The sequence below is a fragment of the Sinocyclocheilus anshuiensis genome, unplaced genomic scaffold (assembly GCF_001515605.1).
Source record: "Sinocyclocheilus anshuiensis isolate Anshui unplaced genomic scaffold, SAMN03320099.WGS_v1.1 scaffold121, whole genome shotgun sequence".
NCBI lineage: Eukaryota > Metazoa > Chordata > Actinopteri > Cypriniformes > Cyprinidae > Sinocyclocheilus > Sinocyclocheilus anshuiensis.
The window spans coordinates 1,374,996-1,389,726 of record NW_015539856.1 but is presented as its reverse complement, the minus strand read 5'-3'; the positions used below and the strand labels follow the sequence as shown (position 1 = coordinate 1,389,726).

At 35.2% G+C, this 14,731-nt stretch overlaps 1 protein-coding gene across 1 annotated transcript; it reads right to left on the bottom strand.

The window, feature by feature from the left end:
* Positions 1–7,202: 7,202 nt before the first annotated feature.
* LOC107684862 (ubiquitin-conjugating enzyme E2 K-like) lies at positions 7,203–14,725 on the bottom strand. Its single transcript, XM_016481234.1, has 7 exons — positions 14,616–14,725; positions 13,220–13,313; positions 12,450–12,508; positions 10,552–10,634; positions 10,366–10,465; positions 8,414–8,542; positions 7,203–7,744 (listed from the first exon to the last, which is right to left on the bottom strand). Exons 1-7 carry the CDS (start codon positions 14,685–14,687, stop codon positions 7,670–7,672), a joined length of 612 nt encoding a protein of 203 aa, XP_016336720.1. The 5' UTR covers positions 14,688–14,725; the 3' UTR covers positions 7,203–7,669.
* Positions 14,726–14,731: the final 6 nt, after the last annotated feature.

The following is a 14,731-nucleotide window of genomic DNA, read 5'->3' as shown; positions in this document are numbered from 1 at the left end:
CACATTCTTATGCTGAGTATATACAGTATATATTGATTATTTCATCTTTTGTATTATGGCTGTTAAAAACATGGAAATACATCTATCGTTCTTCTTAAACCTCCTAAACAAAAGTGCTATATCCTAGTCTAGACACAATTATTTATGGAAAATAAAACCCCCTGACACACACAGACACAGACACAGACACACCCACAGACAGACAGACAGACAGACACACACACACACACACACACACACACACACACACTCACACAAATCTAATTTCTGATCAATCTGATTTATCTGGTTTGTTGAAAACAGATTGCACAGGACACACTGTAAAATGTCTTAATACACTTAATTTTGTAAGTTATCCTGTACTTTGACTCAGTTAAGTTGTATTTACCTAGAATATTAGGTATTTCAACTTGACTAATTTGGTTATTTGAACTGATAAAGTTTAGTTGGAATAACTTTATGAAAGGTGAGCTTACTTTTCAGACCAAAGTTCATGTTCATTTTACCTAATCTGGTTTATTTTCATGGGTCAGTTAAATAAATAATTGTATTATTTCAAAATGTATTTTACTTCAATTATAAATAACTATTTTATTTCAAATATTTCAGTTACATTTCGGCAGACAGCTTTTTTTATCCCCATTTAAATTCATTTCTACAGCGCATGCCATCATGTCAGCGATTAAAACATATCAACTGCAAATCGAAACAATTAACTTTCTCAAGATCTCGGCAAAGGATGATTAAACAACTCCAAAAACAGCATTACCATCTTCACTTATTACAGACCAGTCTGCCTGTATTTCTTTCATAAGTTGTTTCTGAGAATTAAAAAAGGCTTAGTTTTTGTAGCTGTCAGGGTTTTTTTTATCGAAAATGTTCCATCTGAAAACCAGATCTGCCATTAAGAAAAGAAACATGTGTCAGTAGCTTCTGTGCATAAGATGCCATGCCATTTAATATTAATGCTGCTACTGGATGTACATGCTGCAAAGTTTCAGGAGTGATATCCTCATTTAAATGTGGGATTCAATCTTAAAACTGAAAAATTGACATTTGCTCAAAAATGTTAACATTTCATTTCAAAAGAAACAGCAACTAACACATTGAATGAAACGTAAGATTTTGAAACTGAAATTGTATTTCTCTGTAAAATATACTCCAGTAATCTTTAAGTAATCAAAGAATGTTTTCACAATGATTTTTGGAAATTCCAGTTGTACCAAATTTATGGGGTGAAACTGTTCTTTTGAACATTTAGAAGGGAAGAGTATGGCCTGATCACCCCAACATTTCAAAGTATGTTTTTGATGATGATTATGATAGTTTGCTTGCATTTAATCAGTCTATGTAATCAAATGGTTTCATATGATTAGGAGGGGGAATGAAGGATCCTCAAATGCAACATACATTTGCATTGTATTTTACTTTCTTTTATATTAATTTATTCATTCGTTCATTTATAATCATCTGTCATGTAATCGTTGTATTATTCCAGTTAATCATGTAATCATTTAGAATAATCATTTAAGCCATTTATATACTCATTTCATTGATTGATTAGTCATTTATATTATATTATTATGTTTTATTATTTTTCATTTGTTTAGTCTTATGATTGTGTCGTTTGAATGGCTATTTGTCTTCATGAGTAAGAGATCAGAGAATGTCTTTCTTCATAGGATAGGATGTTGTTGTGAAGCAGTAATTTTCCATCGCTGTTGTTTGTGGTATAATAACATCTGTTGTATTTGTGCTGGTCAGACGAAGTCTGAGCATTTAAATATACACAACTGAGATTATTCAATAAACTCTGCTCCTTTAATCGTCATCACTTCGTCTCCTGCTATTGCTCTTCTCTGGCTTTGCTCATTCAACTTCTTGGCTGATAGAAGACTGTTAATAGAGTTTTGGTACCAGACAAGACTCGCTGTTGGGTTTCGGTTATTTTACAACTTAGCTGACTAGTTGTTCTGTTACCAGACAAAACGGATATTTCTTGACAGGATCTTTTGTTTTTCAACAGAAGAACAAAAAACAGTGCATGAATTAACAGAAACCTTCACTAGGGTGAGGTATATGGCAAAAATGGAGAGTAAACACAATAAGCTACAAACAAGCCAACATTATGTAGTGTAAAACATTCCCACCACACGCTGGTGACAAAAGGGGCTTCAAGAAAGTAAATGTGACAGTACAATTCACTGTGCGTGATCATTAGTTTCATATAAAACCAGTGAAAGTCTATGGTATATCCTCATTCACAGCCGCATGTGTGTGTGTGTGTGTGTGTGTGTGAGAGAGAGAGAGAGACTCCTGTAATGAAGACGGGTCACAGCCTTCTAATGAAGAAAAGCGAATCTCTTATCAGAAAGACTGACATAACTGATGTGCTCATTCAGAGGCAATAGTCTGCATTATTAATACTCAGATTATTTTACACACACACACACACACACACACACACACACACACACACACACACACACACACAGAGGCTCCAGCATGATGCACAATGCAGCACAATCTGTTTGAATAAAAAAAAAAAGACTGCAGTTAGAAATTAAGAAATGATAAATTCTTGAATCATAAAAAGTTTCTGCACTCAGTATTTTTATTTTGTTGTCCATTACAGATATCTAAAAACTCTTAAAGGAATAGTTCACACAAAAAAAAAGAACAACCACAAGTAATCCACACCACTCCAGTTCATCAATTAACATCTTGTGAAACCAAAAGCTGAAACAAATGTATAATTAAGACGTTTTTAACTTGAAACCGTTGCTTCTGGAGTCCTGGAAACCTAAGTCCATAATCCATAATAATGCTTCCTCCAGTGATAAAGTGCATCTGCTGTTGTCTCTCACATCAAAATCCAGCCACATATGTGTTTAGAGCTGTTTAAACGCTGCTTGATCTGTGCAGATTTCTCTCCTGATTCACACCAGAACACTTTTTCACTGGAGGAAGCGTTATTATGGATTATGGACTTGTATTTTAGTTAAAAACGTCTTAATGCTGGATTTGTTTCAGCTTTTGTCTTCTCCAGATGTTAACTGATGGACTGGAGTGCTGTGGATTACTTGTGGATTATTGTGATGTTTTTATCAGCTGTTTGGACTCTCATTCTGACGGCACCCATTCACTGCAGAGCATCCATTGCTGAGACACTGATGCAATGCTACATTTCTCCAAACCTGATGAAGAAACAAACTCATCTACATCTTGGATGCCCTGAGAGGGAACACATTTTCAGTAAAGTGTAGTTTTTAGTTGAACTATTCCTTTAAATCAAGGTACGTTTACTCTAAAAGGAAAATGACTTAAAGGTCACATATTTTACACTTTCTGGAGTTTTATTTTTGGTTTTGATGTCCTTAAGAATATATATTTGCGGTATAAGTACCAAAAAGCATCTCAATATATCTTTACAACTCCTCTCTCGGGAGCTCTGCTGAGCACAGGTCGATTTGGGCCTGTCTAATTAATATTCATGAGCCTCTCTTCTGATTGGCCTGTTGTTTTGAGTGACGTACGGCCAGGCCAACCACAGGTAACTAGGGTCAGATATCTTTACAACTCCTCTCTCGGGAGCTCTGCTGAGCACAGGTCGATTTGGGCCTGTCTAATTAATATTCATGAGCCTCTCTTCTGATTGGCCTGTTGTTTTGAGTGACGTACGGCCAGTCACAGCGCTAGCTGGAGGCAGCAAAACAAAGGGGAAACTGGAGGCGGCACATTCAAACCAGCGCAGATTCGGCTACATGAGCTTAAAATATCATCTTCTTGTGATGTTGGGTGCCAGAATTAGAATTAGAAATTTGATCGCATATCACACACACTGCACACATATAAGTTTCTCTGTTGGTATAGGTGAGTGTACATCAGTTTCATCACCTTAATCATGTGGTATTCCTCAAGGGTCTGTGTTGGCACCGCTTCTCCTCTCTCTCTATATGCTCCCATTTAGGTTCGATTCTGCATAAATACAGTGTGTCCTTTCACTGCTACGCAGACGATACACAATTGTATTTACCATTTAAGTCAAATGATTCCACTGCCATGGAAAGATTGTTGGCCTGTCTGAATGATGTCAAGGCATGGATGTCTGTAAATTGTTTGAGCCTAAATGAATTGAAAACATAATTGATTCTTTTTGGTCCCTCTGAACTTGATAATGCGGTTCAAATTAAGCTGGGTCCTCTGAGCCCTTTTAGGAAACACCATGTAAAAAATTTGGGGATGATTTGTGATAGCGCACTAAAATTCGACAAGCAGATAAATGAAATTGTCAGAACGAGTTTTTTTCCAATTGAGGATGATCTCTAAGATTCGCTATATTATGGTGCTCAAAATAAAGTTTTAGACAGACTGCAGATGCGACTCCAAAATGCGGCTGCAAGAATGCTCACAGGTACTTGTAAATTAGATCATATTACCCCGGTGTTACAATCATTGCATTGATTGCCTGTTTCTTTTAGGATTAATTTCAAAATGTTATTATTTGTATTTAAATCTCTACATGGCTTAGCTCCATCTTATATTGCTGATCTAATTCAGGAACAAAAGCCAATAAGATCCCTACGATCTCAATCACAGAAACCTCTTTGCTGTTCCTCGGTCTAAGATGAAATCTAGAGGGGATCGCGCGCTTGCGGTCGCTGCCCCTAAATTATGGAACAGCCTGGCGTCATACATTAGGGACGTACCGACGCTCGATCAGTTTAAAAGCCACTTGAAAACATATTTTTTTATGATAGCGTTCGAACATAGATAAGTGCGAAGGTTGCTAGTACCATATATGCCTCTTCTGATCCTAGTTAAGATGTATTTTGATTGTCTTTTTTAAGGTTTCTTTTTTATATTACTTATATAATTATATGGACGTGATCCCTTTTTAAAAGTTGTCTTCTGCTCATTGTGCACTATGGTCAACGTTGTTGTTTTATTCAGTGCTGTAAAAATACATTTGAATTTGAATTTCACACACAGAGACACACACACACACACACACACACACACACACAGAGACACAGACACACACACACACATACACACAGACACATACAGAGACACACACACACACAGAGAGACACACACACACAAACGCACACAGAGACATACACACACACAGACACACACACACACACACACACACCCACACACACACAGAGACACACACACACAAAACACACTCAGGGCCAGATCCCACCTGACCCACACACACTGGTTTCCATGTTTTATGGGTTCATTCCATAGACATAATGGTTTTTATATACTGTACACACTGTATTTTCTGTCCCCTTATCCAAACCCTACACCTAACCCTACCCCTCACACAAAACTTTCTGCATTTTTAGATTTTCAAAAAAGATAATGCTGTATAATTTATAAGCTGTTTTCCACATGGGGAAAACAGCTTATAACAAACAAACACACACACACACACACACACACACACACACACACACACACACACACACACACACAAACAAACAAACATACATATTGTTTTTGGTCAAATCTTTACTTTACGACCATTTTTACTTCACTGAAAAACGTTTGTCATTTTAACTGTAAAAGACTAAAAATGCAAAAAACTTGTTAATTACCTGCAATTATTTGTTAAAAATTTGAGAACTGTTTAACTGTTAATTATTTGTGAAAATGATTAGCCATTTCTGAGCCAAAAAACTTCCACGTTACACAGGTATAAAACAAAGTATTCATATATAATATTACTAACATTATATTAGTTAACACACATTATATATTTTTTTACTGTTAATTTCAGTAAAATACATTTCACAGATTTATTATTTATTGGCTACTTTTAACTTAGGACACTCTTATTCACATAATTTCACTTTCATATTTGAAATGTAAGTGGGGTCTAAAAATCTGAGAACACTCATAAACAATACTTACATTAGATATGATCAAAATCAATTCAGCTTTCACTTTAATTGCAATTCTAATTAACATTTTCTCTCTCTCTCACTATAAAAAATACTTTTTATGAATGTTTTTGTGCTCTCACAACCTGCAGTCGATGCAAAATACAGATCCAAACATCACGTGCTCAGCCATGAAACTAGTGTTTATTTCACTATTCCACAAAGCAATAATAAATAGGCTAAAGGCATTGCCACATTGCTTTAATTTATACAGACTTTAATAGCTTTATTTACAGATGAACTCTCATCTTTCGTTTATTTGCGTGTGTGGGTTTCTTCCAGTCTTGACTGTTTGAGATTAACATCTATGAGTGAAGGAAACATTTCACTTCAGTTTGACACTGGAGTTTAAAAATGTAATCTAGATGTTTTCCACATAAAAGGGCCAATGATTGTGCAGGAGGGAGAATGACCGCAGTGCTGATTGGGCGTGTGCATGAGGGGGCGGGGCTAGAGTCAGATTGCAGAACCAATCAGAGGGAGATGATGATGATGATTATTATGAGAGAGAAAGAAAAAAGGCACATCCAAACCAAAATAAGTAAACAAAAGAAAAGAGAGAGAAAGAGATATAGAGGGGAAAAACGGTCAGTTCACCCAAAAATGAATGAAAATGTAAATTTTTCCCTCTTTCATGTTGTTCCAAACCTACGGAAGCCCATTTCTGCCACGGAATAAAAAATGAAGGTAACTGTGATTTTTTTTAATCTCACAATTCTCACTTTTGTCCTCACAATTCTGAGTTTATATCACACAATTCTGACTTATGAGTCAGAATTATGCGATATAAACTCAGAACTATGAGATATAAACTCTGAATTTTGAGACAAACTCAGAATTATGAAATATAAACTCAGAATTATGAGCTAAAAACCCAGAATTTTGAGACAAACTCAGAATTATGAAATATAAACTCAGAATTATGAGCTAAAAACCCAGAATTTTGAGACAAACTCAGAATTATGAAATATAAACTCAGAATTATGAGCTAAAAACCCAGAATTTTGAGACAAACTCAGAATTATGAAATATAAACTCAGAATTATGAGATAAAAACCCAGAATTTGTAGACAAACTCAGAATTACGCGATATAAACTCAGAACTATGATATATAAACTCAGAATTATGAGATAAAAACCCAGAATTTTTAGACAAACTCCGAATTATGAGATATAAACTCAGAACTATGAGATATAAACTCTGAATTATGAGATAAAAACCCAGAATTTTGAGATAAACTCAGAATTACGCGATATAAACTCAAAATGGAACGGTATGAACTCAATTTAGAGGAAAAAAATTAGAATTGCGAGATATAAACTCAGAATTGCAAGGGACAAATTCAAGGTTTACATCTCACAGTTCTGACTTTTGTTTACATAACTGTGAAAAACAAAGTCCGAATTAATTTTTTTTATTTCATGGCGGAAACAAGCTTCCATACTGCCCAATCACCAGCCACGTTCTGTGTACAGATACAGAGCAGCGTGAACATTCAGCTGAATGTCTCCTGCAGAAGACAAGTTTAGAACAACATAAAGATAACAGCATTTTCAGTTTGGGATGAACTGTTCCGAACAGAGTAATGGTAAAAGATGGATAAAGAAAAAGAGATTCATAGAGATGAAGGTAGTGTGGACTGAGGAGGAGGAGGAGGAGATTTGGGGGTGGGATTGTGTCAGATAAGGAGCTTTGGCCCCTCAGGTTGGACTCAATTACTAAGCAACAGTTCTGTCGCTGACTCCACGTCCCAGGATTTCGACGACAACGCTGCTATTACTGCGTTCTGAGGAGAAGAGAACATCCACATGTCAGTGATTCTGAGTGGAGGAAATACTTGCTACACAAACATCATAAGCTGCATCACAATTACTCTTCTTCATAACAGTGTGCAAAATTACAAAATCACAGCACACATATGTGCATATGCTTTTTGGACAAATATTTGGCACAGAAGTGCTACAGAATGAGAAGTTTGTGATAATTATTTTCCAGCTTTGAAAAACTGCAATAAATGTGATATACACAAATGTATGGAAGATTGTTTCTGCCACAGAATAAAAAAAAAATAAAGGTACTTGTGACTTTTTCTCTCACAATTCAGACTTTTTATCAGAATTCTGAGTTTATCTCGCAGTTCTGACTTTTTGTTTCCACCACAGAAAAAAAAAAAAAGGTAACTGTGATTTTATTTTATCTTTTACCGCACAATTCCCATTTGTTCTTGCAATTGTGAGTTATATTTCACAATTTATAGCACACAATTCAAACTTTTTTTGCAATTCTGAGTTTATATCTTGCAATACTGAGAAACAAAGCACAGGTTGTGAGCTGTAAATTCAAAAATAGGGGGAAAAAAAGGTCGAATTGTGAGATAAAATGTCGCAATTATGTTTTTTTTTTGTAAAACAAGCTTCCATACAAATGTGATATCAATGTGTGTGTATTTACTCACTTTATCAAAGCCCATAGCGCAGAGTTTGTCTATTTTGCGTGTGTAGTCTGGGCTGGAGACGGGAGCTCCTGCATACACATGTGACCAGAGTCGAGCCGTCTGTTTGAACATATCTGGGTTCTGTTTATACTTCCAGACAGGAAATAAAGAATGTTAAAAGAGGAAGTGACCAATTCAGACTCAAAACATGCTTGTTTATATTAGCAAGTAACTGTATGTTTTTCTAGTAGAAAACGTGCATGTGAGTGAAACTATGGTGGTATATATACACTACTCTTCAAAAGTCTGAGGTTGGTAAGACTTTTTTAAATGTGTTTGAAAGAAGTCTCTTCTGCATGTATTTGATCAAAAATACAGTAAAAATTGTGAAATATTATTACAATTTAAAATATCTGTTTTCTATGTGAATATCTGTTAAACTGTCATTTATTTCTGTGATGTGCAGCTGTATTTTCAGCATCATTACTCCAGTCTTCAGTGTCACATGATCTTCAGAAATCATTCTAATATGCTGATTTGCTGCTCAAGAAACTGATTATTATCAATGTTGAAAACAGTTGTGCTGCACAATATTTTTGTGGAAACTGTGATACATTTTATTTTTCAGGATTCACAGATGAATAGAAAGTTCAGAAGAACAGCATTTATTTGAAACAGAAATCTTTTGTGACATTATACAAGTCTTTACAGGCCCATTTGATCAGTTTCATGCATCCCAGCTTAAAATTAATTAAAAAAAAAAAAAAATTGAACGGTATAGTACATCTAAATTACTGCATGTTTTTTTTTTTTTTTCAAAATCAAAATTCATCAACAGTACATCAGCACAGCATTTTTACTTTAAAATGTGCAACGCACACAATAATTTCATTTAATCTAAAGTGTAATAATCACATTAGAATGCATCACAATTTATTTTTTCCAGCCCTTTGTTACACTATTTATGATACAGAATGTAAGAATTTTTTGGACATAAATTTGATCAAACTAAAATGGCATTTTTTAAGGGCCCTGAATGCTACATGAAAGCCATTTTCCACCACTTTTTGTTGCACATAGGGATGGGCGATGTCTTATAGTTTGCAAAATACCGGTAAAAATTCTCCCCATGATAAGAATTAGTCTTCCCACGATAATAACGATAAAGTTTAGTTGTTGACATATTTCTGTGTGCGACAGCGCGGAAGGCGGACGTGAAATTGAGAAGGAGTTTATCGCTAAACGAGGAGCTCCTTCTACAATCTTGAACTGGTTTGGTCAGGGCTGTACAGTGCGACAAAAAATTGGTCTGAATAAATGTAGCACAGTAGCATGTGTATGAGCCTGTTTAAACCTGTTGTCCAACAAAGATATCATTTATTGACATGCTTTTTCTCCAAATTAACTTAATAACATAGTTGAGTGTTTGAAATAACTTCTTTTGTGACCAGACGTGGTTTCATATTACAGAACGATAGTGTACACAGTGATAAAGGCTATCGATTAGCATTGCATTGCATTATAAATATACTTTCCTTATGGAAAATACCCAAGACTGCATGCAGAACACTCATAAACCATATATTTTGTGCAATCGTATGTTTATTGTCTTCAGGTTTTATCAGTTAAAATTTATCTATCTCCGTTGTGCGTTTTATTCAGCGATAACAGGATGCCTTTGTCCATATTAGGGATTTCCTGGAGCGTGTCAGTAGTATTACTTCCGGGATGCATGTGTGGAGTTTCTGCGCAAGAGCACCCTCCGGCTTCCAGTATGAACAGTTACTGGTTGAACAGTCATTACATTACGCGTGTACTCAGGAATAAAATAAAATAGGAAAGATAATACTTTTCTCTAAAGAAACAGGATTCCCTGAATTATTGTCATTGATATAGTTACTGCAATAAATACCGTGATATATTTTTAAGCCCATATCAGTTGCACATTTCCGACATGAGCCCAAAACATCTACCTGATTGGCAACTACTGCGTCCTGCGGATCATCTGGTTCAGCGGCGGCCAGAAGAGCCTGTAGTGACAGTAAGACTGTTCGCAGAGTCATCGCCGCTGCCCTGAAACACACACAGCTTCAGCTCCAGCTCCAGCGCTAGCGCTTGCTGCGGTTCACTTCTCTACTGTGCGCTCAGTGAGATCTTACCACTGGTCCTTCAGGATGTCCAAACAAATGGCACCTGTTACTGAGCTGATGTTGGGATGCCAGATCTTCGTTATAAACCGAACCTGAAAAACATCAGTGGATAAATGCAATAGTTATTTAATTGTCATTTAAAAGACACACTAGTCAAAAATAGAGGTGAATCTCATGGATTCAGTTTCAATTCAGGGAGTCACAATGTGAGTACAAAATGATTCTTGATTCATCTAAATTTTAAACTAGGAACAAGTTAAGACAGATCGTTGCCATATTTTGTTTTTTAAACAAACAAAAATAAGAAGTGATTTCTGTGCAAACATATTCATGTCACTTAAAGCAAAGTTATTATAGTTAAGTAAAACTAAAACCATAAAAAAAAAAACATTAAACTATTTTGGTTCTTGAAATAAAAGAAACTTTTACTGAAATAATATAAAATAAAATATAAATAAACTTAAACTTATTTTATTTCATCTAGCTGCCAAGGCAACATTTCTCATTTTCATTTTAACTTTATGTCCTAAAATAACTACAACTAAATAAGCTAAAATGAATAAATAAAAACTATGTAGACACAAAAAAATTAAATAAAATGTAATGACAAAAAACACAACAAAAAACAAGGTAACATTTCTTGTTTTTGTTTAGTTTAAATGGATGTACTAAAATAACTAAAACTAAATCAAATAAAATGAATACATAAAAATGTATAAACTATACAGGCATGCTTAAAATATTTATAAAAATAACAAAACACAACAAAACGTCTAAGAATTTAACTAAGATTAAAGTGAAAATGGAAAATATAAAAATAAAATCTAATTCAAAATATTAACAAAAACTATTATACAGTAGTATATCAATGATACTAAAATAATACTGGCTTAAAGTGAAATGTACGTCATATATAAAGTGTTTTCTTTGAGATGTTATAAAATAAAGCTTGTTGAGTTTATACGAAGGCTCCTGCATGTATTTCTTTGCACAAACACACTGCACTGCTAGTCAACACTACCCTAATATTAGGGCTGCAAGATTAATCGAATGCGATTGTCATGCACATTTTAATAGCAATGCCGGTTCTGTAATCAGCAGGAAATCATCATCACGTGCTTTCAGATGGAGCAGAATTTACCACATAGTTCACTGACAAGTTACGCAAAAAAAGAACGCAGACGATTTAATCGCGCGATTATGAAATCGAAGAAATCGTTCGCGATAATGACAGCTGTTTGCATAGCTTCTCAGTGAACTACGGCTCTGTGAAGTAAATGCTGCTCCATCTGAAAGCATGTGAAAATACCACATTTAATAACATGTTTTTACTCCAAACTCACTTCATAACGTCAGTCGAGTGTTTGAAATAAATCCTTCTGTGAGATGATGTGGCTTCTTACACAGAATAAGGCACGCAACATATTTCATAGTATTTAAGCAGTGATAAAGGCATTGCATTATAAATATACTTTATTTGAATGAAAATTATAATAATAAGTACTCAGATAAACCGTATATTGCCGTAGTCGTGTGTTTATTAGTCACGTTGAATCAATGAAAGCAGTTGAATCTTCTGTTTATTCAGCTGCAGCGATAGGCATTTTCTGGGTTTCTTCTGCGAGGCGTATTTGGAGTTTCAGCATGAGAGCGCCCTCTGGCCTTTGGATGGAGATTTACTGCTGATCACAGAACGTGCTTCACTGAAAGATACACATGACAATCGCAGCTTCTGTCGAATCGCGATCTCGATTCCATTTCGATTTATCGTGCAGCCCTACCTAATATCACAAATCATGTAAATACAGCCCCACGTGTTTCTGAGCAAGAGTCTGTAACAACAAGCCCAGTTTAACTAGATCGGCCAGTATTTGGACTCGGCAGAACATCATCGTCTTGTTACTCACCTTTGGAGGATTAAATGGATATGTCTCTGGAATTTTAATTTCTAGCTGATATCTGCCACCTACAAAACAAGACAGAAAGTAGAGCCAAAATCAAAGCAAGATATAAAATCAACATCATACCCCAGCTAACAAAAATATGTTCCAAGAACGTTTTGCTAACGGTCGTTCACATTAAATTATAACATCGTTATTTCTGAATGTTCTCTGAACATTCAACACATTTTTTACTTGGTTATGTGAGTGTTAATGGAACATTCCATATTATAATTTTACAAACATTCTGAGAATGCTACTTTTGAATGATCTCTGAACATTCTGAAATGAGTAGTAACATTTAAAAAACATAACTAACTGAAACGTTTCAGGAAAGAACACTCTATGAATGAATTATAAATAATGTTGTGCTAACATTTTGATAACATTATTAAAGGGAACATTCTATTAACGTTACTGAACAACATTTGTTCATAACTTTGAGCACACTGTCATGGGAACAAATAGAACAAATGTATTTTTCATAAATATAATGCAAAATATGGTAAAAAGAAAAGCACTTTATTAGTGCATTTGCTCAATTCTGCCCACTGGCAAGTGTGGCCAAACATTTGGACTCTGTGTATCGCAGATGGTATGAAAATTAAATCTTCAAAAAGCAAATATGAATTACTGCAGATATCTTTGCAATCAGAAATGGTATTTCAGGTCTAAAATTAAGAAGTTTTCAGAAACACACAGTCAGCAGTTCAGAATAACCTTCTCTTTTCTCTGACCTTCATAAGGCGTATCTGGCGGTCCGGCAATCTCGCCCTTTAGTTCTGTGAAATTCTCATCCACTAAATCCACCTTGATTTGGTTTTTACTCGTCTGTGAAAATAAAGTGTCAGAACAATTAGTCGACAACTGACATAGTTCACATTTTTAAACCCATTCCACAGAATTCTGCCAAAATGAGAAGTAGAAAATGTCTAGAAAGTCACTTAAAATTTAGTTAACGTTAAATGTAACGTTTGAAATTTAAATGGAAAAACTGGACAAAATCAAAAGTCAAGACCACAAACTTCAAAATGGAACCCAAAATTCAAACCCAATACATCCAAAACCCAAACTCAAAAGCTAAAACTACAAATTCTTGCAAAAAAATAAAAATAAAATGCTGTATTTGTGGTACAGAGATGGTATTATACCGTAAATCATCCTACAGAAAGATAATGTAATATGGTATTTACCATTAAAAATGGTAAAAAAAAACATTGTTTTATATGGCGGTTTTGATGGTAATACCATGGTATTTTGGCACTTTATTTGTGGGTGACAGCTGTGACAACCTAAAATCACACTGACGGCTTACTACAGTGAGTTATACCCAATTTTGCACCTATAATTTAAGTTTAATTAATATTTAATTAGGGAGAGATGGTAAATTCACTTAATTTGTGCTGAAGTTTTAATGTTAAAAGTTCCACACAACACTCAATACACACATTAGTACATTATCGCACGTATTCTTTACAGTACATACATTAAACGTGATTTTAATCAAAATGTGTGCTCGTACAAATCAAAATAATGCTTAATTTGATCATAATCGTGATTCTTTCGATGCTATACACGATGCTATCGGACCACAATCTCGAGCAAACTTAAATAAAAGTTCACAAACCAGTCAGCCTATATAAATTAGTCTAAAAACACAGTTTAAATGTCAAACGTGAGAAAATGTGTGTTTATGAAGCTAAGTTCGCTCAGTTAGCACGCGGCTAATCACATACACACTCACGGGCCTTTATTAAAAACACAACAAACACACAGGAATACACATCAGATCACTGTCTCAACACAATAAGCGCTGTGTAAACGATTAAATAAGCACATTTAGAGGCCAGAGCTGTGATGTGACTCGGTTCGGCGGGTTTGGACTCGTTTAGCAACACGGCTCGGCCTGGACGGGACAAACATCCCATAATATCCCCCAAACCGCTCATCTGACAAATCAAACACACATGAAACTGCGTTATCTCGATGCACGAGTCCAAACAGATCAGCTGCATGTGTGTGTGATTCATCTCGCATGAATAAATGCACATGTGTGAGTGAGTCATAATTAAAGCATGATTGATTGACAGCTGTCATGTAAAACGCACGCGTGTGTGTCGGTGTTAAACGCACCTCTTCGCTTTTAAGGACCTCTTTAAATTCCCGTTTGATCCGCTGGACCGCGATGTTGGCCATGCTGTTCATACACACACACTCACACACACACACACACACACACACTCACTCAC